At 43.0% G+C, this 27,046-nt stretch overlaps 1 protein-coding gene across 4 annotated transcripts in view; it reads left to right on the top strand.

Annotated features, from left to right (window-relative positions):
* COL16A1 (collagen type XVI alpha 1 chain) overlaps positions 1-27,046 on the top strand; it is a 263,305-nt gene that overhangs the window by 217,302 nt on the left and 18,957 nt on the right. For all 4 annotated transcript variants that reach the window (XM_070763913.1, XM_070763914.1, XM_070763912.1 and 1 more), the window contains 10 exons: positions 836-889; positions 3,107-3,160; positions 6,753-6,797; positions 8,826-8,879; positions 14,066-14,101; positions 15,626-15,688; positions 18,724-18,795; positions 22,517-22,570; positions 23,463-23,507; positions 25,208-25,252. In XM_070763913.1, coding sequence (XP_070620014.1) covers positions 836-889; positions 3,107-3,160; positions 6,753-6,797; positions 8,826-8,879; positions 14,066-14,101; positions 15,626-15,688; positions 18,724-18,795; positions 22,517-22,570; positions 23,463-23,507; positions 25,208-25,252 — 522 coding nt within the window. The remainder of the gene's footprint in view (positions 1-835; positions 890-3,106; positions 3,161-6,752; positions 6,798-8,825; positions 8,880-14,065; positions 14,102-15,625; positions 15,689-18,723; positions 18,796-22,516; positions 22,571-23,462; positions 23,508-25,207; positions 25,253-27,046) is intronic.

Here is a 27,046-nt window from a genome sequence, read left to right as displayed (position 1 = left end):
ACGAACAGCAGACAGCAGAGAGCTCTTGCATATTTAAATACTTTTCACCTGATGAGGTTGCTACACACTTAATTGCCGCAGAATGACTCAGCATTCCTTCTGCATTGAGATATTATCTCTTAATCCAGGAGTCTGAATGCCTCAAATAACAAGTTACAGATCCGATTTTTATAGCGCCTGGGAAAATTGATGTAAATGGTTAGATCAGAAAAAACATCCACAAAACTTAAAAGTTGCAAAACAAACAGCACACCAGTGCAGAAGATATACAAAACAAACAGACCATGCCACTAACCAATAGAATTAAAACCTACCTCAAACAGAACCTATACAGAAACTAACAAAAACTATATTAACAACCAGTAGATCACACGACAACATACATCACCACTGCATATACAAACATATCTACTGTTGTTATGTCTCGGTGCAGCTAGGCTACAGAAACTTCAACATACGCTGAGCAGAGATTAAGGAAGAATGTGGATGTGTGATACAGCCAGTAATGACTGAATAAGTATTATTTACATATATACATAAAGCAGAAATAATTAACAAACTGCACATAGCAAGCACTAAGCAAAAACACTCCCCCCTCAAGGTAAATGCCATAGAGCAGTGTTTCCCAACCTTGGCAACTTGAAGATATCTGGACTTCAACTCCCAGAATTCCCCAGCCAGCATTTGTTGGCTGGGGAATTCTGGGAGTTGAAGTCCAAATATCTTCCAGTTGCCATGGTTGGGAAACACTGCCATAGAGACCTGGTTCTGTCAGGTTAACCTGAAGCCTCCATCATAGGCTGCACTGAGATGTTTTCAATGTTCTTATCTTCAGGGTCCTCCAGGTCAGCCCGGATACCCTGGATCAGTAGGACCGCCTGGGCTTCCCGTGAGTATGACCTATCTTTGTATCGCTTATTTCTCCTGAATCTCAAGGAGGGTGGGTGGGTGCCCTGTATTCCCTCTTTTAATTTCTCCTGATTGCCACAATCCCGTGAAGAGAGTTCAGCTGAACCCATATGGCCAATTTTGGCCCCCAGTGAAATGGAACCTGTCAATTTACCCGATTTAGGAGATGAAGAGAATTTTAGCAAGGAAGACGTTGAAATGGGAGAACAGATTTCAAGAGAAAGCTTGCAGATAGATGTGTCTTCAGACAGCTCTGGCTGTCAGGACTTGAGATGGTTAGACCCAAAGTTCAGAAGGTGGCAAAAAAGGTCAGAAGAGGTTACTGGGAAGAGATTTTAAGATGCAGCTTAGAGCTTAGTTGATTAATTAATTAATTACATCACATCCGGGGTTGGACGGAATTAGAAACTGCTTTCGTCAATCTGACATCCAGCCAACATGGACGCTTCCAGAGAAGCGGCGGAGGGAAAAGTTTTTATTATGTGAGTTATTGCATTTTTATTGCCTTTCTAATCAGCCAAGATCAGCCAGAATATTTAAAGGGTGCCTCCTAGCAGCTGGTGAAGCAATTATAGAGATTTATGGGCTAGTTTATCACAGGGAAAACCGAAAAGTAATTCTGCTGCGTCACAGAAGTGTGTTGTATTGAATGAAGTAGAAGAAATAAATAGAAGTGTTACTGTTTGAACATTAAGTGTCCGAAGCAAATTATTCAACTATCATGTGACTACCAGAACACCCAGAAGTGTTTCAAAATCTAGCTCTGCTGGTTGGCTTAGGTGCTGATGAGAGAACTCCATGTTGAAGGTGGCTGATGGGCTGAAAGGGCCACCACTGTGCAGATCTTGCCTTGGGTTTCTCATATTTATGTCTAATGTTTTAATTGTTTGTATATTCATGACTTTAATCCACCCAGAGTCAGTTTCAGTAGTGAGTTCCAAAACCCACTGCTACAGGTTCACGTGTGTCACTGCAGTTACCGGTTTGCAGAACCGGGCCGAACTGGGAGCAACCCACTGCTGGTCAGTTTGCAGAATGAGATGGGCAGCATATAAATTCAATAGGGACAAATAGATAGACAGATGGATGGATGGATGGATGGATGGATGGATGGAGAGATGATAGATTGAAGATAGATAGTTAGATAGATAGATGGGTGGGTGGGTGGGTGGAAGATAGATAGATAGATAGATAGATAGATAGATAGATAGATAGATAGATAGATAGATAGATAGATAGATAGATAGATAGATAGATAGATACAGTAGATAGATAGATAGATAGATAGATAGATAGATAGATAGATAGATAGATAGATAGATAGATAGATAGATAGATAGATAGGATGGATAGATGGATAGATGGACAGACAGACAGACAGATAGACAGACAGATAGATAGATAGACAGATATATAGATATCGACAGACAGACCAGAGATCATCCTGGGAGTTCCGTGGCTGTCAGTGGGCCTGGACCTGGGTCTCCCTGCTCATGCCAAAAAGATGGGTTGAGTGGCTACAATAATGCCTAGCCTTTTGGACTTAAGAAGAAACCCAGTTCCACACCCAAAAACCATTTTCTGAATCCCAAGAAAGATGTTGGGTGGCCATCAGTTGCACCCAGTGGAGCAGAATTGCCTTGTAGAAAAATAAATAAATTCTAAGACTTTCCACTGGCCTAACGTTTGCTCACATTTCTCTTCTTCTCATATGATTCTCTTTTGAATACAGTATATCCTTTTAAGGCCCAATTGGGATTTCCACAGCCTGTAGAGGAAAGTGTGAAATGTTCAGACTTTATCATATATGTTAATTTTTAAAAAATCAGTTTTAGAATCAATATTTGGAAATCTAATATGTTGGTTTCAAAGGCAGAGTTTGCCAAACGTCTGACCTTTTATATAAAAAATATTTGCAGAACTTTTATATTATTGCATTAGAAAAATGGAAGAAAAAGGGAATTCTTGTGTTACTGCAGTGCTAGCTTGATAGGCTTTGGCTGTTGTGAATAGCTAGTTTTTAAAACCAGGAGACGGTGAGTTCTAGTCCCACCTTCGCCAACTGGGTGACCTTGGGCCAAGCATTTCTTCTCACCCCTTGGAAACTCTGAGAATTAGAAAGGGTTGAATGGAAGAGGGGAGGAAATTGCTCTTACCGTACTGCTGACAATATATCTTTGTCGTCTTTATATATTAGGGTGCCAAAGGAGAACGGGGCTATGCTGGACCCTCGGGAGAGAAAGGCGAATCGGTTAGTATCTGGAAGAGGGTTTATCTTAAATGTCCTTCCCTGTAATCTTTTCAGAGCTTATCCTCAGAAATTGGGACATTTGTGGCTGGGGAAGAGAGAAAAATAGATTCTTTTTTCTCTCTCTCTCTCCTTATAATCCTCCTCTCATTTTTGCAAAGCTCTCTCCTATCTTTACAGTTGCAAGTTATATTCTCAAAGGCCTTTTATTTTTACTTTTTAAAAAATAGTTTTTATTTGAATTTCTTTAAAAAAAACACAGTAACTGAAAATAAATGTGTATACATTTGTAAAATACAAAATTACAAAACAATAATCAAAAAGAAACAAACACACAAAAAACTGGAACAATAACAAAAATACCAAACAAAAACAAATAACAACAACAACAAAAAGAAATATCATTTATATCCTCATATTAGGAAGGAAAATACAATTTCTTCTATTATCAAATTATTTTCTGGTAAATACAATCGGTATTCACTGTTAATCATTTTGGTTATCCATATTTTATTTATTGTCAAAGGCCTTTTAAAGTATCATTGGTATCCATTTTATTTGGTAGTAGCTATATCTGCATTTTTTTAAAAGTGTTTTAATTTATTGCTTTAACTGTTTAACATTTATTTATTTATTTTTATTTATTTATTAGATTTGTATGCCGCCCCTCTCCGAAGACTCGGGGCGGCTAACAACAATATAAAAAGACAATATAAACAAATCTAATATTAAAAATAATCTAAAAAACCCCAATTTAAAGAACAACTCATACATACAAGCATACCATGTATAAATTCTATAAGCCTAGGGGGAAGGGAAATTTCAATTCCCCCATGCCTGACGACAGAGGTGGGTTTTAAGGAGCTTGTGAAAGGCAAGGAGGGTGGGGGCAACTCTGATATCTGGGGGGAGCACGTTCCAGAGGATCGGGGCCGCCACAGAGAAGGCTCTTCTCTTGGGTCCCGCCAAATGACATTGCTTAGTCGATGGAACCCAGAGAAGGCCAATTCTGTGGGATCTAACCGGTTGCTGGGATTCCGTAAACTCCTCAAAACCCACCTTTGCCGTCAGGCATGGGGAAACTAAACATCTTCCCCTGGGCACGTTGAATTTATATATGGTATGCTTGTGTGTGTGTGTATGTTAGTATAGGGGTTTTTCTTAAATTTATAATATTTTAATTAATTGGATTAATGTATTGGATTGTCTTTTCACTTGTTGTGAGCCGCCCCGAGTTTTCGGAGAGGGGCGGCATACAAATCCAAATAATAAATAAATAATAAATAAATAAATTCGTGCGGCAGAAGGCGGTCCCTGAGATATTCTGGTCCGATGCCATGAAGGGCTTTATAGGTCATAACCAACACTTTGAATTGTGACCGGAAATTGATCGGCAACCAATGCAGACTGCGGAGTGTTGGAGTAACATGGGCATATTTAGGGAAGCCCATGATTGCTCTTGCAGCTGCATTCTGCACAATCTGAAGTTTCTGAACACTTTTCAAAGGTAGCCCCAACATTGCTATAAATCAGCCTCAAAGTAGGAATACGAAAGGGCAAGAAATGCATTAAGATTCATATTAAGTTAGGTAAATATAAAATACCTTGGTGAGGTAAGCTGTCATACTTTAAGGGCATTGCTAAACAAAGGGGTAACCCCAAGGGTGAAATCCACAGGTTCTGGAGAACCGATAGTGGACATTTTGATTAGTTTGGGGAACCAGCAAATATTACCTCTGTGGGGTGGGAATGAGGATTTTGTGTTGACAGGCTTCAGACAAGCTTCAAGACAACAGTTCTTTATTGCAACTATATACAAGAACCAGCAGAGAGCCAAACTGACAGGTAGCCCTTATATAGGGAGCTGTCAGGTAGCTCAACCAATCAGGGCTCTCCATTTTCCCACCTGAATGGAGGACCTGGCAGTCTGGACATCTGCAATGTCCTCCCCCCCAGGAGTGGGGGAGGAAAACGGGGATTTTGCAGTATCCTTCCCCTGCCATGTCCACCAAGCCACGCCACGCCCACAGAATGCAGGGTGGATTCCACCTGGGTGGAACCCACACTGCATATCAGATATTAATACAATTGAAGGAGTCCAGAAATACTTTACAAGAAGAGTCCTTCACTCCTCCTCACGTAACAAATGACCCTACTCCTCCAGACTTCAAATACTAAATCTAGAAAATTTACAACTACGTGGTCTCCGAACTGATTTCACTGTTGTTCATAAAATCATACATCATAATGTACTCCCTGTCAGTGACTACTTCACCTTTAACAACAACACAAGAGCACATAATAGATACAAACTGAACGTAAATCACTCCAAACTTGACTGCAGAAAATACGATTTCAGCCATAGAGTGGTCACCGCCTGGAACTCATTACCTGACTCTGTTGTTGCTTCCCCCAACTCCAAAATCTTCAACCTGACATTATCTACAATCGACCTCTCCCCTTTTCTAAGAGGTCTCTAAGGGGCGTGCATAAGTGCACTTTTGTGCCTAATGTCCCTGTCCTACTGTCTTATTATCCTTTCTATTATGACATTCTACTTATGTTAATATGGACTATAATATTATAATTGTTTGACAAATAAAAAAATTTTTTTTTAAAAAAACCGTAGTAAAAAAAAATTGGATTTCACCATTGGGTAGCTCTGTTTTTACTGAAATAGACTGACAGGTTGAGGGACCTAAGGCTGGTTGCTTGCAACCATCTTACTCAAATTGCTGTAGATTTATTTATTTATTATCTTATTAATAGAATACATAGTAAAACAATTTGATGCTATTTATTTATTTATTTGTTTGTTTGTTTGTTTGTTTGTTTATTTATTAGATTTGTATGCCGCCCCACTCCGTAGACTCTGTTACAGTTAAAAGACTTTAAAAGATCCTAAAAACTTAAAAACGTTCAATTTATCATTCACTCAATAGGTCACTCTAAACACATTCGTTGGGGGGGTTGATGTAATGGCCCCAGGCCTGGCGACAAAGATGAGTTTTCAAGCTTTTTCGGAAAGCAAAGAGGGTGGGGGGATTAACCTTTCCAAGCCTGGCCTTTTTTTTTGGAGCGTTTGCCACAACCTCCAACATCTTCTCCAGCGTGTAAGTCTGAGAAAAACAGACCTACAACAACTGACTATGGTTCTTTGGGTGGGTGGGTGCTTTAAAGGACATTCAAAGTTCCCCTGGCAAATTACACAGATCAATTTTGGAACCTCCTGCACATAAACAATTTTATGAGTGTATCAGTAAAAGCTTCTGTGTAAGCTTCTATCTGTGGAATGTTCATTAATGATCATCCATAAATCCTATGCTCACACTCACGAAGGATGTCAAGGCTCTCGTAATTTTTATTTGTATATTAGATTAGATTTATTAAGTCTGCAATTTAGTAAATAAAAATAATAAACAGGTTTATGGAATTGTGCCCTTGTTCTTTTTAAAACTGTCTTACTTTCTGAAGTCGTTGTTGTTAGATCCACAATTGCTAATTCAAGAGCTTGTCTCCTCCGTTCCATCCTCCACTATGAGAGTTCTTGATTTCTAGGAGTGCTGCTGATGAAGTTTCTCCTTTTGTTTTCCAGGGACCCCCTGGCATAGATGGACCTATAGGACCCATAGGACCCTCGGTAAGCTCATCAGCTCACTTAATGTATGGCATGAAAGGACTAATTGAATCTTTGGTTGCAACCAAGGCCTTCAGTTGGCGGGAATTCTGGATGTTCCAGTGCAGCCTTGTAGTGTAGTCTTCAGGCCTCCACCACATCTGAGCATCTACCTACTGTAGATTTAAATTTAGATTTAATTGGATTTGTATGCCGCCCCTCTCCGAAGACTCGGGGTGGCTCACAGCATATACAGAAAATAGTAATAAACAATCCATTCATTCATTCATTCATTCATTCATTCATTTATTAGATTTGTATGCCGCCTCTCTTCATAAACTCGGGGCGGCTCACAAAACAATAAAACAGTTCATAACAAATCTAATAATTTACAATTTAAAATATTTTAAAAACCCCATTATTAAGCAGACATACGTACAAATATACCATACATAAATTATATAGGCCCGGGGGAGATATCTCAATTCCCCCATGCCTGACGACAAAGGTGTGTTTTGAGGAGTTTATGAAAGGCAAGGAGGGTGGGGGCAGTTCTAATCTCTGGGGGGAGCTGATTCCAGAGAGTTGGGGCTGCCACAGAGAAGGCTCTTCCCCTGGGGCCTGCCAAACGATGAGACCCGGAGAAGGCCCACTCTGTGGGACCTAATCGGTCGCTGGGATTCGTGCAGCAGAAGGCGGTCTCGGAGATATTCTGGTCCGATGCCATGAAACAATCCTTAAAATTCTAATTTAAAAAACTATCATTACAATTCATTCGACAATCCTATTAAAACATTCATTGGTCGGGGGGGGGGGAAGATCTAAAAACCCCAGGCCTGGTAGCAAACATGAGTTTTTAAACTCTTTCGGAAGGCGAGGAGTGTGGGGGCAATGTGGATCTCCAGGGGGAGCTGATTCCAGAGGGCTGGAGCCCCCACAGAGAAGGCTCTTCCCCTAAGTCCCGCCAGCCGGCATTGTTTGGTCGATGGGACCCTAAGGAGGCCAACTCTGTGGGACTTCATCGGTCGCTGGGATTCGTGCAGCAGAAGGCGGTCTCGGAGATAGTCTGGTCATATGCTATGTAGGGCTTTATAGGTCATAACCAACACTTTGAATTGTGCTTGGAAACAGATCGGCAGCCAATGCAGACCGCGGATTGATGACAAGATATGGGCATGTCTTGGAAGGCCCAACATTGCTCGTGTGGCTGCATTTTGGACAATCTGAAGTTTTCAAACACTCTTCAAAGGTAGCCCCATGTAGAGAGCATTGCAGTAGTCGAACCTCAATGTGATAAGGGCATGAGCGACCGTGACCGTGACCAAATAGGGCCGCAACTGGTGCACCAGACGGACCCGGGCAAATAGATCTTTATGTCAGCGGTTCAAATCTCATCACCGGATCATGATTGACTCAGCCTTCCATCCTTCCGAAGTGGGTCAAATGAGGACCCGGATTGTGGGGGCCATAGGCTGGTTCTGTTAAGAAGTGCTGTTGCTAACATGTTGTAAGCCGCCCTGAGTCTAAGGAGAAGGGCGGCATAAAAAAAGTTGAATAAATAAATCCCGAGCTGCAGCAAGCCTTGCCTTCGATAGCAAACGATTTGATGGGATGTTATTTATGTTTTGCAAACCACAGGTTTGATAGGTCTTGCCTTGAGAGGTTTCCAATCTAAAAACAGGCAGCAGTCAGAAAGGAAGGGATGGTATCAAAGGTTGGGCATCAGAGATTGAGTAAACAGGATAAGCATTTGTGATCTCTCTCGTTAGCATGTTTGAGAATGCAGGGAGGGAATATATTTTCTGCACTTTATATATGATCTGGGTCATAGTTCTCACTAAGGAGGTGACCCTGACTCTGAGGTTTATCACGCTACTGTGGTGGTTAGGGCTCTTGTTTATTTGAAAAGTTCTCTGGATTCAAAACTGCTGTACAAATTGAGAAGGAGCATGTCAGGGACAAAGGTTCCAGCTTTCATTCATTCATCATCTAAGGCTGACAGACACTGGCTAGCACTGGGATAACACCAATGTTATCTTTTCCTTGCATCAGGGTCCCAGAGGAGAACGGGGATTGCCAGGAAGCTCAGGAGAAAAAGGAGACCAGGTAAGGTATTATGTTCCAATCTGGAAGTGGCTGCCACAAGAAGCATCAGGGCTACATCCAGAGAGAGGGAAGGTGTCCTTCTCTTCTGCCGTTGCAATAGCGTCTCTGTTCCTGGCTGCCTTGAATGTGGTTGTTTCCTCTAGCTGCATGATAACGAACCTTTGGCACACGAGGCATTGCCCTGTGTCAGCTCCAGCGCGCATGGGAGCGCTAGCCAGATCATTTCCAGCCTTGGGGAAGGCCATTTCACCCTCCTGAGGCTTCAGGGAAGCTCCCCGAAGCCCCAGAGTGCAAAAAACTACCCAAAAGGCAAACCAGAAGTTCAGAAAACCATCCAGCTTAAGGTCCTGACCCCAAAACCTCCTGGGCAGCATCCATCAACTGATAACTAACCCACAATAGTAAGGATTGAAATCCGTGTTCCGTCAGTCCTAGTCCTTTTAGGGGTCACTCCATTTGACCATTGCATGGCTCTTAATGTCCATCAAAAGGGGCGTACATAAGTGCACCGGTGTGCCTTTCGTCCCCTGTCCAATAGTCTTTCCTTTCTCTCACTTATCATATATATTCTCTTTCTTTCATATATCCTCTCCTCTAAGTTCACTTTTACCCTTATATATACAGTGGTACCTTGGTTCTCGACCACAATTCATTCCAGAAGTGTGGTCGAGAACCAATTTGGTCGAGTACCGAATTAATTTATCCCATAGGAAATAATGGAAATGGGTTTAATTGGTTTCCAGCCCCTATTTCCTTTATTTCCTATGGGATAAAGATCTGAGGTCTAAGCACTCCAAGCTGTAGGAAGGGTGGGGGCAGCTGCAATACCGGCAGTTTCGGGGGGTCTCCTTTCCTCAGTGGTTCGTCTTCTTCCCTTTAAGCAGCTACACCAACTTTCTCCTTCCCGACGGCAGCAGCGGCTTTCCTTCGAGCAGCAGCAGCGCCGGGAACGTCACGAGAAAGGGAAGCCGCTGATGTTCCCGGCGCTGCTGCTGCTCAAAGGAAAGCCGCCGCCACCGTCGGGAAGGAGAAAGTTGGTGTAGCTGCTTAAAGGGAACAAGAGGAACCACTGAGGAAAGGAGCCCCCCCCGAAACTGCCGGTATTGCAGCTGCCCCCACCCTTCCTACAGCTTGGAGCGCTTAGACTAGAGACTGGGAGGCTGTTTAGTGGGCGGCCAGGATTAGCGTGTCAGATTCCGACTCCCATTCCGTCTCATCCCGTCCCCTCAGATCTTGTAGCATTTCGGATAATAAACAAAATTTTCTGTGGCTGTTCGGTATCCGAATTTTTGTTCAGATACTGAAGCAAATTTTTGCTGAAAATTTTGTTCGGTATCCGAAATGTACGAGAACCAAAGCGTTCGAGTACCGAGGTACCACTGTATTACTACATGTCTATTTTTCTTCCTATGTATTTGTGTATTGGACAAATGAATAAATAAATAAAATAAATAAATAAAAGATGGGGAAACCTAATTTTTTAAAAAGTGCCATTGGGGCAAGGGAGATCCTCTTTCCCTCGTGTGCCTTTCACATTTCCATCTTTCCATCCTGGCAGCTTAGATGCTTAAACTTATCCATCCAAGAACCGATTACCGTATATACTCGAGTATAAGTCGGGTTTTTTTAGCCCAAAAATGGGCTGAAAAACCCGACCTCGACTTATAATCGGGTGACTGACATGTCACCACAAGAGGGCGCAAGCGGCTGAGGGAAAGACAGCCGTCTGCCTTTGCTTCAGCTAGAAAGAAGCGGCAACTGCCCGGTCAAGAAGCAAGAATCCACCTAGCCAAACAGCTTTTTTTTTGTTTAGCGCGGCGTTCAAGTGGTTGGCAGGTTCCTTTGCTTGCACGCAAGAGCCAACCACTCGAACGCCACGCTAAACAAGAAAAAAGCCGTTTGGCTAGGGGGTAGATTCTTGCTTCTTAACCGGGCAGTTGCCCCCTCTCCCAGAACTTCTTTGGAGCTGAAGCAAAGGCAGACGGCTGTCTTTCCCTAAGCCGCTTCCTGGAGACCGCTAAAGATATCGCTCTGGGAGAGGGGGCAACTGCCCGGTTAAGAAGCAAGAATTTCCCCCCCCCCAGCCAAACGGCTTTTTTCTTGTTTAGCGCGGCGTTCGAGTGGTTGGCTCTTGCGTGCAAGCAAAGGAACCTGCCAACCACTCGAACGCCACGCTAAACAAGAAAAAAGCCGTTTTGCTGGGGGGGGGGGGAAATTCTTGCTTCTTAAACCGGGAGCAGTTGCCCCCTCTCCCAAAGCGATGTCCCAAAGCGGTCTCCGGGAAGCGACCGAGGGAAAGGCAATCGTCTGCCTTTCCTTCAGCCCGAAAGAGAAGGCAAATGCCCCGCCTTCCCCCAGCCAGTTAACCGAGCGCTTCAAGTTAACCGGCTGGGGGAAGGCGGGGCATTTGCCTCCTCTTTCGGGCTGAAGGAAAGGCAGACGATTGCCTTTCCCTCGGTCGCTTCCCGGAGACCGCTTTGGGACATCGCTTTGGGAGAGGGGGCAACTGCTCCCAGTTAAGAAGCAAGAATCCCTCCCCCCTAGCCAAACGGCTTTTTTCTTGTTTAGCGCGTCGTTCGAGTGGTTGGCTCTTGCGTGCAAACAAAGGAACCTGCCAACCACTCGAACGCCACGCTAAACAAGAAAAAAGCCGTTTCGCTGGGGGGGGAATTCTTGCTTCTTAAACCGGGAGGAGTTGCCCCCTCTCCCAAAGCGATGTCCCAAAGCGGTCTGCGGGAAGCGACCGAGGGAAAGGCAATCGTCTGCCTTTCCTTCAGCCCGAAAGAGGAGGCAAATGCCCCGCCTTCCCCCAGCCGGTTAACTTGAAGCGCTCGGTTAACTGGCTGGGGGAAGGCAGGGCATTTGCCTTCTCTTTTGAGCTGAAGGAAAGGCAGACGATTGCCTTTCCCTCGGTCTCTTCCCGGAGACCGCTTTGGGACATCGCTTTGCTTGCGCCTGCCCCTCCTACAGCGGAGAGAGGCGGCAAATGGCCAGCCCTTCCCCCACCCGCTTAGCTGAGCCCTTCGGGAAGGTGCCGCCTGTCTTCGCTGTAGGAAAGGCAGGCACATCCGAAGCGCGTGGGGAAGTGGCTGTGGGAGGCAACGACATTCCTAAGCCGGTGAGGTGTAGGGGGGGGGGGGTGGCGAGAAGATAGAAGCAAGAATCCACCCCCCCAGCTTTTCCCCCCTCTCCCCGCAAGAAAAGGAGCCAGCCAAACACTCCAATGCCGCGCTAGAGGGGGGAAAAGCCGATGAGGTGTGTGTGTGTGGGGGGGGGATTCTTGCTTGTCTTCTCAACACCCCCTCACCCCACCTCTCGGGAAGAGAGCAACAGGAAAGGACGCGGTTTTCTTCTGCCGGGTCGAGGACAAAGCGGGTGTTGAGGGCGGCGGGCGAGCAACATTTCAGCGGGGAGAAAACCCCAAGCTGAGAGTGCCTTTTAAAATCACTCTCCTCTCAGCCTGGGCAAGCTGCCGAGAAGTGGGGTTTTCGGAGTGGGGAGGCAAAAACGCTCAGAATGTCACCAACGAGGCATTTCTCCAAGGGGCGGGGGTCCCTAAACTTTCCTTTAACCCCAGCGGACACAAAGATGGGAATGCGTGGTCCTTGCCAGCCACCCATCTGCGGGGGCTGCTCCGCGCCAAGGCAGAATTAAATTCAACAACCAAAATATTATATTTTTAAAAAACATACTTTTTTGACAGTTTGTTTGCCTTTTAAGACATCTCTCTGGCTGTGCCTAATGTCAACAATAAAAATTTTTGCCAGGTGAATTTTTTTTTGCCAGATTAGCTATGGATCTCACTGAAGAAATTTTAAAGAATACTCAAAATGATTCTTCATTTGCTTTGTAACCTTAAATAAAAAAACAATACAGTATTGACTCTGTAATTTACCCGGGGAGGGGACAGGAGGGGGGCGCAGACAGACAGGAAAGGAAGACAGACAGACAGACAGACAGACAGATAGAGACCTATGACCACAATTGAGCTCAAAATTTGTTGTTAAGCAAAAGCATTGTTAAGTGAAAATCACCACATTTTACTCAATCCATGACATTTCCTAGCTCTAACAGTGATGTGCAAGCTAGGGAAGTACCGGTACATCTGAAGACATGTGTAATGTTCTAGTTATGGTTAACTGTGTGGCAGAAAGTGGACTCTGGGTTTGTTTTCCTATTACAGTGAGGTTGAATGTACCATATATAATTTTACAAGAGCTCTCTCTCTTTCTCTCTCTGTATATACACATACAGTTTATATAGTAGATAATGTACAGTATATTTTTGTGTGCCTGTGTGTAATATTTATTTACACATATGGCATATATACATAGAATTAAGTATATTTTGGATGTTCAGTAATTGTAAATATAGAGGGAAATTGTATCTCTTTGAGGCAAGGAGAGGTCAAGTATCCTAACCCTAACCCAAACCAGCAGGAGCAGGGGATTAAGGTAAGTACCTAGGTACTTGCAATTTTTTTGCCTATACCTGCCTTGGGGGATATATACCTGTTTACCCTCTTTTAAACTTACAGAGCTAGTTTACTGGCTTTCTTTGAAATAAATATTCTAAAATATTTAATCTACTGATGCCTCAATTGATGTAATTTTATTGGTTTCCATTTTTATAAGTTACCAGTAGCCGCTGCAATTTCCACCCTCGACTTATACAGGGGTTTATAAATTTTCCCAGTTTTTGTGGCAAAAGTAGGCGCCTCGACTTATAGTCGGAGCGACTTATACTCGAGTATATACGGTAGCTTAGTTCTGCTGAATCTCAAAAACTCGATAGGTTTTTGTAACTTCAAATTCCTTGTCCTAAGTGCCAGCGAGCAACATCCAAAAGTTTTCCTTTGTAAACGAAGAAAGGAGGGGAAGAGAGGGGAAGGGGAACTAAGGAAGTCCTTTAAGAGATTGATGCCACCTGGGTGAATAATACAGAAATCCAATAAAGGAATCATTTGTCCTTGCCTCCTTCTGAGAGCTTTTGTTTCTTCTTCCCAGTTTAGGCATCGGCCCTGAGATTTCTCTGTGGTCTCCCATCCAAAAGGCTTAATCTGGTTTTACTCGCCTTAGCTTTTTTTAAATCAGCACAGCTTGCATCATGGGGGACGGGGAGAAAGGTATTTTGCCTATTTAATCTGAGCATTGTTGGGTATTAATATACATTTATTTTATTCACAGGGATTTCAAGGCCAGCCTGGTTTTCCAGGGGCACCAGTAAGTTTGATACATCTCAAAGTATTTTATCCTGCAGTGTCAATCACATTATAAAATTATAAAATGTGAAAATCCTTAGACAGTTGTAAAATGTCTGTGAATTGAAACAGTGCAGGACCATAAGTAAAGGGTCACAGAGTCTCTTCCATTAGACCCCAATGACATTATTTAAGATTTTCTTTAGGGATAAGATCCTCAAGAGAGATCTGTTTATGAAGAACAGCAATACTAGTGTAAGAAAAGACATATATACTAATTACAAGAGAATATTTATAGCACAGAGTTCAACTCTGGGCTCCCTGGTGCTCCCTGAGCTTAGCTATATTCTTGCCTAACATCATCAGAACACTGACAATTAGAACAATTGATCATTTGAAAGACTTTGTTAGTATATAGAACGTAACCTACTTGGGTGTTGACATACAGTAGCTAACTATGTTAGTTTGTATAAATGTAAAGACTGTACCTTTAAGGAAATAGCACTGGCTGGCCATCAGAGGGCGCCAACACTGTTCCTTTTGGGGGGAGTTATTTTGTTAGAGATATATTTTGCCCTGAGCTGTATTCTTGGTCTGTGAGTGGTTCGTAAACTATTAGAGTATTATATTGTTGATTCTGTATATTTGTAAATAATAATATTGTTGTATATACATTGATACTAAGTCTGAGTCATTGATTGGCTAACCCATATTTTCCTACACCGCAACAACTCTGCTTAATGTATGTTGAAGGTTTCGTACCGAGACATACTAACAGACTTGCCTTCAGACGTTGCGGGTGTTCAAACACTGAATCCCTGCTTGTCCTCCTACAAGATTACACAATTAGACTGAATAGACCTTTTCTTTTTTCCCCCTTTTTTTTCTTTTTCCCAATACACAATGAGGGTTTTAGTGGGTATATATCTATATACACATAGTAAAATACATGATGAAGGTTTTAGAGGAGATACTCATAGTAAAATATATCTAAGAAATAATAGAAAAGAAGAAAAGGTAATAGAACATACCAATGAAAGAATAGAAGAAGAGATATAGGAATAGAAGGAAGGAATAGGAGATATAGGAGAGCAATAGGACAGGGGACGGAAGGCACTCTAGTGCACTTGTACTCGCCCCTTACTGACCTCTTAGGAATCTGGATAGGTCAACCGTGGATAATCTATGGGTAAAGTGTTGGGGGTTTGGGGATGACACTATGGAGTCCGGTAATGAGTTCCACGCTTCGACAACTCGGTTACTGAAGTCATATTTTTCACAGTCAGGTTTGGAGCGGTTAATATTAAATTTAAATCTGTTGTGTGCTCTTGTTGTGGTTGAAGATGAAGTAGTAGACATTGCAGCATATGATCTTGTGGGCAATACTTAGATCTTGTTTAAGGCGTCTTAGTTCTAAGCTTTCTAGGCCCAGGATTGAAAGTCTAGTCTCGTAGGGGATTCTGTTTCGAGTGGAGGACTGAAGGGCTCTTCTGGTACCATTCTTTCTATTCAGTGTTCTGGAATCATTTCTGGTGTCTTTTTTTAGGGTCCTCCAGGTTTCCCAGGAAAAGCAGGGTCCCCTGGACCTCAAGGACCTCCAGCCGAAAAGGTGAGTGAGCAAAGTCAAAACTTGAGGGGAGGGAAGATAAATGAAGGCAGGACCAATTTTGCAAGAAGACGGAAGGATGTAAACATACCTGCCTCCCGATTTCAATGGGAGCAAAATTGCACCAGCCAATGAAACACCCTTTTTCTTGGCATTTTCCTTCACATAAAAAAGCTGTTTGAGAAAGATGCTACAAGAAGATTACATATATTACGGGGGACCGAGCTGGAATGATATGGTATAGTATTTCTGTATAAAAGCACAGATGCAGTGCGTTTCTAAAAATATATTAGGGAAAGCCGCATACAAAACCATACACATACGGTACAAACAATTCTCCTACAATTGATTTTCTCGGAGGGGTGGTTTTTTTTCCAGCTGTAAAAATATTGACAAAGGGAAAGATTGCATGGAAATTCGTGTGGTTAACTCGACTGTAGACTTAGTGCTGTTGTAAACGGTTGGGTGGGGAGAAAGAATCCTTCAGGGTCCTCAGTTTGGAGAAGAGGGCTTCCAAACTGGAGGAACAAGTCCAAAAGAAACACCGGGATGTTATCTAGGAAAGTTCGTAAGTAGAGGCGTTTGTAGGTAGAGGTACCACTGTGGTATGAAACACAGAAGGAAAGCAGAGTGGAGATAAAAGAATAAAATATTTATTATATTTTATTATATTTATTATATTTTATTATAAAAGAATAAAAGGAGCAAATTGAGGCTATACGTTTATGATATTTTGGATAGAAATATATCACTATGGATGTTTTAATAATATGGTATATGGATGGATATTTGTGTAAGCTTGGTGAAAAAATAAAAAATGTAAATATAAAAAAGGAAAACTAATGACTTATGACCATCCCTCCTATTTAAAACCATTAGCGCATCCCCACAGTCATTTGATCAAAATTCAGGCGCTTGTCCACTGGCATGTATGTATTAAGATTGTAATGTCCCAGGATTGTGCAATTCCCAATTTCTGACCTTCCCATATAACTTCCAACAACGAAGTCCATTGGGTTCTTTTGCTCAAAGGAGGTGTTTCCACTGGGATTCGTAGTAGACACGTGCTATTAAAGGCAGAGGGTTTTATCTTTGTATTGCAGATAAAAGGCTGGATAGAGCAGCGTGGATCTGCAAAGAAGCCCCTTTGAGGATGCCAAGGGAAAAATTGCTGTTGGGTTGCAACAGAGAAAAGATTAGAAGCGTTTGTGTGGGAGGGTGTGCTTGTCTGAGAATTGCTGGCTTTTACTGACATCTGCTGCGTTTTCTCAGGAATGCAGCCTGGAGATTTTGCTTGGCTCTTGGGAAAATAGGAAGAGACACGTTTTATTTATTTATTCATTTATTCATTTGTCCAATACACAATACACATGGAAGAGAATAGACATGAAGTAATATATATAAAGATAATATGTAAAAATAGAGAAGATATGTGAAAGGAAGAAAATATATATGATATATGAGATAAAGGAAAGACAATTGGACACGGGACGAAAGGCACACTAGTGCACTTATGCACGCCCCTTACTGACCTCTAAGGAACCTGGAGAGGTCAATCGTGGAGAGTCTAAGGGAGAAATGTTGGGGGTTAGGGGTTGACACTACTGAGTCAGGTAATGAGTTCCACGCTTTGACAACTTGGTTGCTGAAGTCATATTTTTTACAGTCAAGTTTGGAGCGGTTAATATTAAGTTTGAATCTGTTGCGTGCTCTTGTGTTGTTGCGGTTGAAGCTGAAGTAGTCATTGACAGGTAGAACGTTGCAGCCTATGATCTTGTGGGCAATACTTAAATCGTGTTTTAGGCGACGTAGTTCTAAGCTTTCTAGACCTAGGATTGAGAGTCTGCCTTCGTAGGGAATTCTGTTTCGAGTGGAGGAGTGAAGGGCTCTTCTGGTGAAGTATCTCTGGACATTTTCAAGAGTGTTGATGTCTGAGATGTGGTATGGGTTCGAGACAGATGAGCAGTAGTCTAGGATGGGTCTGGCAAAAGTTTTGTAGGCTCTTGTGAGTAGCGTGAGATTGCCGGAGCAGAAGCTGCGTAGGATCAGGTTAATAACTCTAGAAGCCTTTTTGGCGATATTGTTGCAGTGGGCTTTGGCACTTTGATCAAAATAGGAAGGGACACATTGAAGGGAAGAAAACCTGGAGCCTAATTGAAGAAGGATTGTCGATGTAAAAAATATATAAATGTGCTGAAGTGGACAAAATGACCATGGAAATTAAGGGAATAAATGATTCGGAATATTATAACGTTTGGAATTTATGGTACAATTGGTTGGAGAATAGAAACCTGGAAAAGGGATAGAATGTGCAAAGGCATACAAAATATAATGTAATGAATAACTTGCAAAGGTAAATACAAACTGATCAATATAGAAATGTAGATATGTAAATGTTAGTACCTAAAAGGTTAAAAATAGAAATATAAGGAAATGATGAAATGGGTAAGAATTTGTAAAGAAAGAAAGAAAGAAAGAAAGATTTTGCGGTGTATACACCTTCTTTTATTTATATTTTGTAAAAATTAATAATAAATAAAACGTTTTTTAAAAACAAGGATTGTCGATAAAGATTTTCAACCATCCAGGTCATAGTTGTCCTCAAGGTGCTTTTTTTTTTCCCTTTCAAAAGGCAGTTTGGTTTTCTTAGGGGTTTTCTCCCCCTTTTTGAAAAGGTTTTGAGTCTCATCCCAGAAGCTTCTTCAGTTCTGACTGAAGTTCTGTCAGAACCGAAAAAGCTTCTAGGATGAGAAGTGAAATATTTTCAAGGGAGAGGGGGAAAAAACATAAGAAAGTTCAGCTGTCTTTTTGGGGGGGAAAGCCCCTTTGGGTTAAAGAAGGATTGTACATTGTGGGGCTCAAATGGGACCCTTGGTGTTTGGAGAGCTCGCAAAGCCTAATTTTAACCTCTCCCAGAAGCAGATCGACTTTCTGTCGTCCAGGAAGTGGGACATTTTCCAGAAAAGGAAGCTAACTTGTAAGTTGGCTTCTTCTCCTTTCAACCCTCACTGAAAGGGGTTTTTCCTTTCTCTCTGCAGGGCAGCGAAGGGATGCGGGGGGCTCCTGGCATGGCTGGTTCCTCCGGACCCCCAGGACAACCTGGAATACAAGTAAGTAGACTGGAAACACCACGGTCTAAACCAAGGTTTACGAGGGAGGGGAGAGGAGAGATGGTTCCACGCAAGCAGCTGGCAATCATGCAAGCGCACAAGTCCATATGTGCAAGTGGCGTGCATGCGTGAACACTAGTGTTGGGCGAACCCATTGAAGTTCGGGTTCCGGTTCGGCACCTGAATTTTCTAAAAAAGTTCGGGTTCGGCACCCAAACCTGAACTTTTGCCAAACTTTCGAGTTCGGCGCTCAGGAGAGCGCCAGGAAGCGCCACCGCCCAGCTGTCACCTCCCGGAACAGCCAGGGCGCTTCCTGCCGTTCTCCGGAACCCAAACTTTTGCCGAACTTCTGAGTTCGGCATTCAGGAGACCACCGAGAAGCGCTCCGGCTGTTTCTGAAGGTGACAGCTGGGCGGTGGCACTTCCCAGAACAGCCGGGGAGCTGTCGGCCAGTCGGGGGGGCGCAAAAGGAGGTGGGGAATCCCACGAGGGGATTCCAGGGGCGGAGCTTTGATGTCACGGAGACGTCCTTCCTGGAGTCCCCGTTTCGGCTGGCCAGGAAGGATGTCTCAGTGATGTCAAAGCTCCGCCCCTGGAATCCCCTCGTGGGATTCCCCACCTCCTTTTGCGTCTCCCGACCAGCCGACAGCTCCCCGGCTGTTTTGGAAGGTGACAGCTGGGTGGGGGCACTTCCCAGCATTCTCTGGAACCCGAACCCGAACTTTTGCAAAAATTCGAGTTCGGGTTTGGTATATCGAACCTTGCAAAGTTCGGTACGAACCCGAACTTTGCGAGTTCGGTTTGCCCAACACTAGTGACCACCACTCATGCTAGTGGAGCATGTATGCACATGCTCCCCCACTGCGCATGCTACCTCCTGGAACCAGTTACCTCCCGAGATCCAGACTGCCCCCACCATAGTGGCCTTCTGGAAAGCTGTAAAGACCTGGCTTTTCCGGTAGGCTTGGAGCCGATGACCGGATGGTGCGCTATTGAGATCTGGCCATAAATGGCACAAATGGTTTTTTACTGTGGGTTTTAAATTGTTTTGTTTTTAGAGGTCCTAATACTATTGTCAGGCCGAAGCCATCAGGTGGAGTTAGAGACTTTGGCCTGCATTTGGGGAATTGGGAGGGGTAGTGAGTGTGAGGCAAAGTTACTAGTCACAACAAATTCCTTTCTTCGAGCCCAAGGTCATCTTTTGTTCTGCATCAACTGAAGAAGAGGGGAAGTTGGTGAAGTCCCTGCACTCGGACTGGTTCCTGTGATGAACTTGTGGGTGGGGGGATGTAGGATGAACCTTAACCTGGGAGGGGTAGTGAGAAGACATTAGTACCGGAATGGTGATGGCGTGACCAACATGGCTCTGTTAATAAATCGAACCTTGAGTGAGAGAATTGGACTGGAACTTGATTTATTTCTCAGAAGCTATTTGGGGCGCTGACATACCATTGTGCCATGTATTCAAGAAGTCTTGCTTCCCCAGGTGTACTTTTGTGGTTAGAGTGCAGCCCTGCAGGCTCATTCAGCTAACTGCTAGCTGTAGTTCAGCAGTTCAAATCTCACCAAAGGCTCCAGGTTGAGTCAGCCTTCCATCCTTCCAAGGGGGGTAAAATGAGGACCCAGATTGTTGAGGGCAATATGCTGACTCTGTAAACTGCTTAGAGAAGGCTGTAAAAGCACTATGAATTGGAATATAAGTCTAAAAGTTATTGCTGTTGCTACTAGGAGAGTCCTAGAGGGATGATTTGACTTAAATGTCAGGAAGTTCTTGTTTCAAGATATCAACCCCCTTGCAAGATTGCCATAGAGATAAATATAAAGCATTCTGGGAGTGGGGTGGTATATAAGTCCAAAAAATGAATTTATTTATTTATTTATTTATTTATTGGATTTGTATGCCGCTCCTCTCCGTGAACTCGGGGCGGCTAACAGTGGTAAAAACAACATGTGACAACCCAATACTAAAAACAGCTAAAAACCCTTGTTATAAAACCAATCATACATACAAACATACCATGCATAAATTGTAGAAGCCTAGGGGGAAAGAATATCTCAATTCCCCCATGCCTGACGACAGAGGTGGGTTTTAAGGAGCTTACGAAAGGCAAGGAGGGTGGGGGCAATTCTAATCTCTGGGGGGAGTTGGTTCCAGAGGGCTGGGGCCGCCACAGAGAAGGCTCTTCCCCTGAGTCCCGCCAAACGACATTGTTTAGTTGACGGGACCCAGAGAAGGCCAACTCTGTGGGACCTAACTGGGATTCGTGCGGCAGAAGGCAGTCCCGGAGATAATCTGGTCTGGTGCCATGAAGGGCTTTATAGGTCATAACCAACACTTTGAATTGTGACCGGAAACTGATCGGCAACCAATGCAGACTGCAGAGTGTTGGTGTAACATGGGCATATTTAGGAAAGCCCATGATTGCTCTCACAGCTGCATTCTGCACGATCTGAAGTTTCCGAACACTTTTCAAAGGTAGCCCCATGTAGATAGCGTTACAGTAGTCGAGCCTCGAGGTGATGAGGGCATGAGTGACTGTGAGCAGTGACTCCCGGTCCAAATAGGGCCACAACTGGTGCACCAGGTGAACCTGGGCAAACGCCCCCCTCGCCACAGCTGAAAGATGTTTCTCTAATGTGAGCTGTGGATCGAGGAGGACGCCCAAGTTGCGGACCCTCTCTGAGGGGGTTAGTAATCCCCCCCCAGGGTAATGGACGGACAGATGGAATTGTCCTTGGGAGGCAAAACCCACAGCCACTCCGTCTTATCAGGGTTGAGTTTGAGTCTGTTGACACCCATCCAGACCCCAACAGCCTCCAGGCACCAGCACATCACTTCCACTGCTTCACTGACTGGACAAGGGGTGGAGATATATAGCTGGGTATCATCTGCATATTGATGATACCTCACCCTATGCCCCTGGATGATCTCACCCAGCGGTTTCATGTAGATATTAAATAGTAGGGAGGAGAGGACCGACTCCTGAGGTACCCCACAAGGGAGCAACCTAGAGGTCGACTGAATGAATGAATTAATTAATTAATTAATTAATTAATTAATTAATTAAAGATTAGAAGGAATCTGTTAGCCCTTTTTTCAAATGAACTAATTTTATGAACAGGAAATAGAAAACGGCACTTGTTTAAATTGGCTCGCACTAAACACCCTGGCTTCCACAACAGGCATCCATTTAGATCCTTTAGCCATGATCTGCACAAGCAAATGACAGCATAAAGAAGGTTGCGTACATTTGCTTGACAAATATTCACTCTCCATTTAGCTTTAGAGGCTGATATCGCAGCAATTTTCAGGGTGCGGGTTTCCCGTTCTAACTGTAGTGTGCTGTTTTCCCCATTACACAGCCTTCAATTTAGCATCAAGGATATTTTGCAAGCCTACGTATCCGAGATAATTTCTGACTCTGTAGGGCCATCAATTACAAACTATGCTTGATCATCATACCAGATCATTATAGCGAGCCATCATCGTGTGCCTCATTTATTTGCATCTTAACAACTGCGGTTAAAATGTTCCTGGCTTAAAGATATTCATCCATAAACCAAACTTCAGCGTATTAAGCTCTCTTAATATGTACAGTGCATTAAATAAACATAAAGCGTTGACTGATGCACTTGGATTTATGGGCAGTGCAAAAGAAAGAATGCACATGTGATCTATGTTTATTTTTAGGGTCCACATGTGATCTGTGTTTATTTTTAGGGTCCACCTGGCCTGGAGGGACAAGATGGAAAAGACGGAAAACCAGGGTTGCGGGTAAGAACGTGTGTCCCACCAGCGAATGACACTAATTTTTCTTACAACATTCACACCAAAAATCCCCCAGTAGTAAGTTTTGTCCTGTAGACACCGATTGGCTCTTTAAGATTGAAAAGTGACCCATTAAGACCGTTTGATGTCCAGTGGCCTTCAGCTCAGGGCTGGGTTCCACTTATCTTTGCCACTGGTTTGCATTGTGTTCTGCTTGCATGCATTCCCTTGTGCAATTTGGTTTCTGTTGTGGTTGGCTCATGGCCAGCTCCTCTGGTCACTTATTTTGAACCAGAGGAGCCGGGTCCGTCGAATCATAGGAGACCTGTTTGGCAGGAGAGGGGGAAGTGGAAAGTTCCGGAGAGGCAGAGGCTCCTGCAGAGGCTTTAGAAGCTCCAGTCAGAGCCTCAACTTGGTCAGATGAGGAAGGGGTGATGGATAACCCCATCCTCAATGTCAGGGTATGTAGAATGGTGGGACGCCAGGAGCAGCTGCGCAGACGCAGACAGAGATTCTAAAGCACATGACCCCATCCTCAATGTCAGGGTGCGTAGAATGGTGGGACGCCAGGAGCAACTGCGCAGACGCAGACAGAGATTCTAAAGCACAGCTGGAAGCAATTAGGAAAGCTGCAGCAGGCTTTAAAAGGGGAGGGCTTGCAAAAGACTGTGTGGGAGTTATCATTCGGCAGTTAACAGGAACAAAGATGTGTTGATTGGTCCAGAATTTATGTATGTAAGAGCCAGGTGAGTGTTGTTAATGCCTCCTAGGAAAAGGGAGTGGACCCTTTTATATCTGGATGAGAAGTAGGGGTGGAGAAGACAGATTTAGTATGCTGAAGACTTGGAATGCTGCAGTTCTTTTTCTTGAAGTAGCACTAACTCTTGGCTTCTTCTAGGGGGACTCAGGCCCTCCAGGACCTCCAGGAATGATGGGACCTCCAGTAAGTTGTTGCCTATCTAAGATTCTTTTTATTTTTATTTTATTCTTCTCTATATTCAACATACAACTATATATACCTTCAATACATCACGTTTTGATTGATTTGAACATGTTCAAACATTATGAAGCCAAAAAGTCAGGTGTTTCCATTCTTTTGTCCACCCCTGTATATAAAAAGAACAACAGAAGATCTAGCTTGTAAGGCTGCCCTGAAAAAGTGAAGGACCAGCCTACAGCGCCCCTGCCAGCTTAACTTAAAAATAAGGAGGACTCAAGATATTATGAAATTTGGGAAAAATTTTATGATTGGGTAACAAAAAGAAAAAAGATAAAACTTAAATTAAAATAAGCTAATACATAGAAAAAAGATCGATAGTGACCAAATACAAAACTCTGAAAACCTTTAACGGGCTGGACATCTTCTTCAATCCAAACTGACCTTAGATAAAGTGTAGATCAGAAAAAATATCGAAAAACCGTGGCCACCATATGCCGCATAATGTTAATTAAAGAAATTTAGAACTGTTAGAAACAGTTCAAGGGGGGGTTCGGGCGAAGGATGAGACAGAAGGTAAAAACCATTTAGACAGAAGGTTTAAAATTTACTTTTAGGTATTGATATACAGTGTTCCCTCGATTTTCGCGGGGGATGCGTTCCGAGACCGCCCGCGAAAGTCGAATTTCCGTGAAGTAGAGATGCGGAAGTAAATACACTATTTTTGGCTATGAACAGTATCACAAACCTTCCCTTAACACTTTAAACCCCTAAATTGCGATTTCCCATTCCCTTAGCAACCATTTAGATTATTACTCACCATGTTTATTTATTAAATTTTATTAAAAATATATTTATTAAAGGTGGACAAATGTTTGGCAATGACATATGACGTCATCGGGCGGGAAAAACCATGGTATAGGGAAAAAACCCACAAAGTATTTTTTAATTAATATTTTTGAAAAACCGTGGTATAGACATTTCGCGAAGTTTGAACCCGCGAAAATCGAGGGAACACTGTATTAATTCTGCCTTATTGAAATGATAGAGTTTACTTTTACAGAACAATTATACGAGACAAATATAATAATTGTATACCTAATACTGTATGTTGATATAATGATCCAAACTATGATGTACCTGCTCTTCCTTCTTTTTATTTTTATTGTTGTAATATAATAAAAACTACTTTTAAAAAATAAATAAAAAGAACAATAGAAGATCTAGCTTGCAAGGCTGCCCTGAAAACAGGGAAGGACCAGCCTACGGAGCCCCTGCCAGCAGCCTTCCCGAGTTCCACTTTCATTGGCAAAGGGTTGAAGGAGGCCGTGGCAGCCGAAAACAGAGCTAGGGAGCCCATTTTCGCTGGCAGAGCGCTTGGGTCTCCAACACGAGTGATGTCAAGCTGATCACACACACACACGGCCACACACACCAGGTGAAACACAACCCTGATGTGGCCCTCTATGCAACTGAGTTTGATACCTCCGATCTAGATGATGCCCTTTTGCCTGGCATACAGATGTTTACCAGCTTTTATCAACTATAATGATTGCTGCCAGGTACTAAATCAAGCCAGGTTCTTTTGTGGGGAAGTAGATTGTCGGCAGCCCTGAAGTGCCAGTGCTCAGAGCCTGCTGGCTTTGATTTAGTAACCAGGTTTATAGCCTCTCTACTAATATTGTTGTCTTTTTTCTTCTCTCCAGGGATTCAAAGGGAAAACAGGTCACCCAGGCCTGCCAGGACAGAAGGTTAGCCTTGTCGTTGATTGCCAGATCAAAATGTGATACACGTTCCTTCTCATTTATTCAACCTCTTGCCACACTGGTCAAAGATATTGTCTAGGGGATGGTTTTCCCTTGCCTGAAAATTGGAAAGGCCAAAGTAGAACGAGTCTGAATGCTGAAAACTCTAATTCTCACTGATATAAACCTCTGGTTGTTAATGAACAAATATGTATTTGTTTAGGTAAGGTATTATATGTTATCAGGACTCTTCACGGTTTATGATAAACAAGAATCACGTTAACTAGAAATGTTTTTAAAAAAACATGATCACTGTTAAAACCAACAACGTTTTTTTTAACTGCTTGGTCTTTTAAATAAGGCTTGCCACAATTCAATATAAAATACACCCCCCAAAAACTGGGTGACCACAAAGGAAACCCTTGTAGACCCTGAAGCAAGAAGCCTTGTTTGCGTATAGAATATATATATATTCTATACGCAAACCATTAATTGTGGGAGATAAAATATTTCTGCATACATTTGGCTGCTCCTGAAGGTGAGAATCTAAGCTGAGCGATGCAGCAGTTTTAATAATTACAACAGAAAGAGATTTATCTCAGGAAGAGCATGATAGGTATAGGCAAAGCCTTGCATCCAGCTAACTACCTCTTACCAGAAAGAGAATGGGAGAGTGTGCATTCTTTATGTGTCTGGAAAAGGGAGAGATTTAAGATTAGCTGTCTCAGAGATCAGGAGCAAGCAAAGTATTAGACAATGAATTATTAACTTACTTTCTTTGCCCCACTGACCTTTGTCCTTGCGGTCAGTAGGTGACAAAGTGTTAAAGTATCTGTACCACTGAAGTCACAGGTCCAGCATTATTAATTGCAGACTGGTGTTAATGAGCATTGTTTTGTCAAGTGTCAGGGTGGTGCCCAGGTGCCCAGGCCGTTGTTGTTGCTGTTGTTATATTATTATTATTATTATTATTATTATTATTATTATTATTATTATTATTATTATGTCAGTACAACACAGCAAACGAGATCACTATGCTGGATTTCGTATTTCACCACCAGTCGGGCGCTTCCCAAGCACCTAGGCCTGCGTGATGTAGCGGTGAATTATGTTTGGCGATCCCAGTAAAGCGGCCTTTTGCAATTGACGGATGGAGATTTTGTCAATTCCGATGGTTTTCAAATGTCCGCTGAGATCCTTTGGCACTGCGCCCAGCGTGCCAAGGACCACCGGGACCACTTTCACTGGCTTATGCCAGAGTCGTTGCAGATGATGATGATGATGATTATTATTATTATTATTATTATTATTATTACTATTATTATTATTATTATTATTATTATTATTATTTAGACTTGTATGCCTCCCCTCTCCGAAGACTCGGGGGGGCTCACAGAAGACAATACAAAAACAACACGTGTACAAATCTAATAATTAAAAACTATAAGCTAAAATCCCATTACATTATAAAAAGCAGTCAATAACTCAATAACGTTGGTTCTTTGGCATCCAGAAATAATGAACAACCCAGTAAATAATTCAGGCATGATTGGAAGGCATAACATAAAAAGCATATATACCAAGCAAGCTAGTACCCAAATCTCTTACGTGCTGTCAGGAACTTCTTAGATATCCTAAAGACATCCAGTTTCCACAATACCTAATGCTAAATTATGTGCAGAAGCTCCCCACAAATAACTGGATTTTGAATCAAAACCTGGCACTGTGACTTCATAGTCCTATTATGGTCAGAAGACTGAAAGACCTGACCTTGCTTTGTGGCATGTGATTCTGGGATGT

Source organism: Erythrolamprus reginae, chromosome 11 (assembly GCF_031021105.1).
Source record: "Erythrolamprus reginae isolate rEryReg1 chromosome 11, rEryReg1.hap1, whole genome shotgun sequence".
In the NCBI taxonomy this organism is placed as follows: domain Eukaryota; kingdom Metazoa; phylum Chordata; class Lepidosauria; order Squamata; family Dipsadidae; genus Erythrolamprus; species Erythrolamprus reginae.
The sequence above is the reverse complement of the archived record's forward strand: the minus strand, read 5'-3'. Positions and strand labels throughout refer to the sequence as shown.